Source organism: Sardina pilchardus, chromosome 15, assembly GCF_963854185.1.
Source record: "Sardina pilchardus chromosome 15, fSarPil1.1, whole genome shotgun sequence".
Classification (NCBI taxonomy): domain Eukaryota; kingdom Metazoa; phylum Chordata; class Actinopteri; order Clupeiformes; family Clupeidae; genus Sardina; species Sardina pilchardus.
The window spans coordinates 25,451,706-25,454,145 of record NC_085008.1 but is presented as its reverse complement, the minus strand read 5'-3'; the positions used below and the strand labels follow the sequence as shown (position 1 = coordinate 25,454,145).

General features: G+C 46.9%; 1 protein-coding gene across 1 annotated transcript in view; it reads right to left on the bottom strand.

Annotated features, from left to right (window-relative positions):
- Nucleotides 1-825: 825 nt before the first annotated feature.
- Nucleotides 826-2,440, bottom strand: part of ttll7 (tubulin tyrosine ligase-like family, member 7) — a 66,675-nt gene continuing 65,060 nt past the window's right edge. The window contains exon 22 of the mRNA XM_062556126.1: nucleotides 826-976. Coding sequence (XP_062412110.1) covers nucleotides 856-976 — 121 coding nt within the window. The 3' untranslated portion in view covers nucleotides 826-855. The remainder of the gene's footprint in view (nucleotides 977-2,440) is intronic.

Sequence of the window (2,440 nt, the reverse complement as noted above, 5' to 3'; positions counted from 1 at the left end):
AAAACCTCCCGCTAAACTAGTCCCTGCTCTCTCTAATAATAGAAATATAATATAATATAATTAATTAAATTAGAGGTCGATGTATAGTTCTTAAATGCTCTTGGCAAGTAGTGCAATCTAAAATGACAATACCATGAAAATAATGAAGTCACATAAGACAAAAACCAAACAAAACAAAACAAACAAACAAACAAAAAACAGCACCTTAAAATTATTTCACACACTGAAATAAAATAAAATGTATCTTTCTACAGCTTTCCCTCTAAGGAAGTATTTAGTCATACCACTCCACCTACAGATCACTAAAGCATTCACAGAATTATGTTTTGTATTTTTTTTTTTAAACATTTCTTAAATCTCAAAATAAATTAATGCATTATTTTCACATTATGTTGCTCCTTTACAGTATCATGACCTAAAACTGTACAAGCAAGACAGAGAGAGGACAGGAGAGAGAGAGACAGAGAAAGAAAAGAGAAAGAAGAGAAGAGAAGAGAAGAGAAAAGGAAGAGAGGAAGAGAGGAGAGAAGAGAGAGAGAGACGCTATCCAGCTGGTGCTGAGCATGGCCACTCGAGGGGGGACTCAATAGTCTGAAAGTGACGGGTACAGCTCCCCGGTGACTAAGCAAATCTCTCCCATATGCTCCGGTGGCGCGGCTCCTGGCCTGCACAGGGGAGCCCAGACAGAGAGCCACCTTGGGCAGCCGGGCAGCGCTGGAGACCTGGACAGGACAGGACAGGACAGGACGAGAGGATGGAGGGATGGAGGGCGGGGTGGAGGGGTAGAGGGTGGGTGGATGCAGGGCAGGGCGGGGTAGGGGCAGGGGCAGGGGCAGGGGCAGGGGCAGGGAGAGGTCAGAACTGGCCCATCCTGGTGGTGAACAGGCTGCGGGAGCGAGGCATGGCCGAGGAGACGCGGCCAAGGCTGGAGGAAGGCCACTTGATTATGAACTGAGACGTGACTGGCACCAGATACCTGTGCAGACGGAGAGAGAGAGAGAGAGTGAGCGACGGAGAGACGGAGAGAGTGAGAGAAGGAGAGAGGGGAAAAGAGGGGGGGGGGTGGGGCGGAGAGAGATGGAGACAGAGACAGATTGAGAGAGGAGAGAGAGAGAGAGAGAACGAGAGAGAGAGAGACGGAGAGAGAGACAGAGTGGGCAAGGGGAGAAGGATTGGATAGGGCACAGAAGTGGTGACCGGCGTCAGAAAGGCACAGGCTGAAGGCTGAATAATCAGATCAGGTCGCATTAACGCATGCTTCACAATCTGTCACAGCGCCTAGCACAGCTAATGCAGTATCAGGCTTCTCGCGGGCGTGAGGACTCTTGCGACAGCTTTAATGATGATCGATGGCCCAGTGTCAAAGAGTCACAAAAGGCTTTGCAGGGGCAGATACTCGAGTCTGTTAAGTGTCCACAGTGTTTACGTGTATTTGTTTCAGAGGAACAGACTGTTCAGAAAGTGGATGCTAGATAAGATCATTACAGGCTGGAATAAGACATGAAGGTCGACAGGCTGACCCACATAGGATTAACAGTCTTAATGCACCAGTGTGATGGTGCATACACCTCCTGCGAGACCAAGTGAAATCGCATGTCAACTACTCCTTGGCAGTAAAACATGCCATCTACTATTTTTAAGGGCCTCGAACAAAAGTTGTGGTTTTTGGCATGACTTAATAGTTTGGCAGCCCAAATTAAATCCGTGACTCAGACAGCTTATTGTAAAATAATTCCTCTTTTTTTTTTTTTTTTTTTTTTTTTCTGCTGGCGGATAACCCGTGTGACAGGCTTGCCTTGTAAAACACTGCCAGGACAAATTAGCAAATCTGCTTCTTTAAGAGCACCAAAAAAAGCCTGTGCCGGCGAGGGCATCGGCTGCAACAGAGTCGGCCCTGGGGGAATTGAGAAGATTCAAATTAACTTCATTTAGTTCAACAAGAGTGTCCTTGAAACTGTTCAAGTGCACCACTTACACTTGTTAGACGTATTCATGAGACCGCGGGCTAACTGCTTACGGATCAACTGGTTCGCGCCCACAGGAGAGCCGCACTGTTATTGCAGGCTCCTATCTCGAGACCGCTTTGAACACTTCACAGTGAGACACTAATGATTCATCCGCATCGGAATAGGAGGCAAATTAATCTTCACATTGTTTATCGTCGGACAGCCGCCGCTGCTGCCGCCGCCGTCCCGTGTTTGAGCGCGCACCCCAGCCCACGACTACTTTGTGATTTTCTGAAACAAGAGAGCTCTGGGAACAGAGTTTTTTTAGTCAGTCAGGCAGACACATTAACGTTGGCAGTAATAATTAGTGAGTGAGTGATAATGAGAGAGAGAAGAAAGAGTAAAGTCAGCTGTGCACTTCGTTAGAATGAAGAGTTGGAGAGTTAGAACTCCAGCTGCTAAGAATCTACATTCCTTGTCCAAACTATTTTATA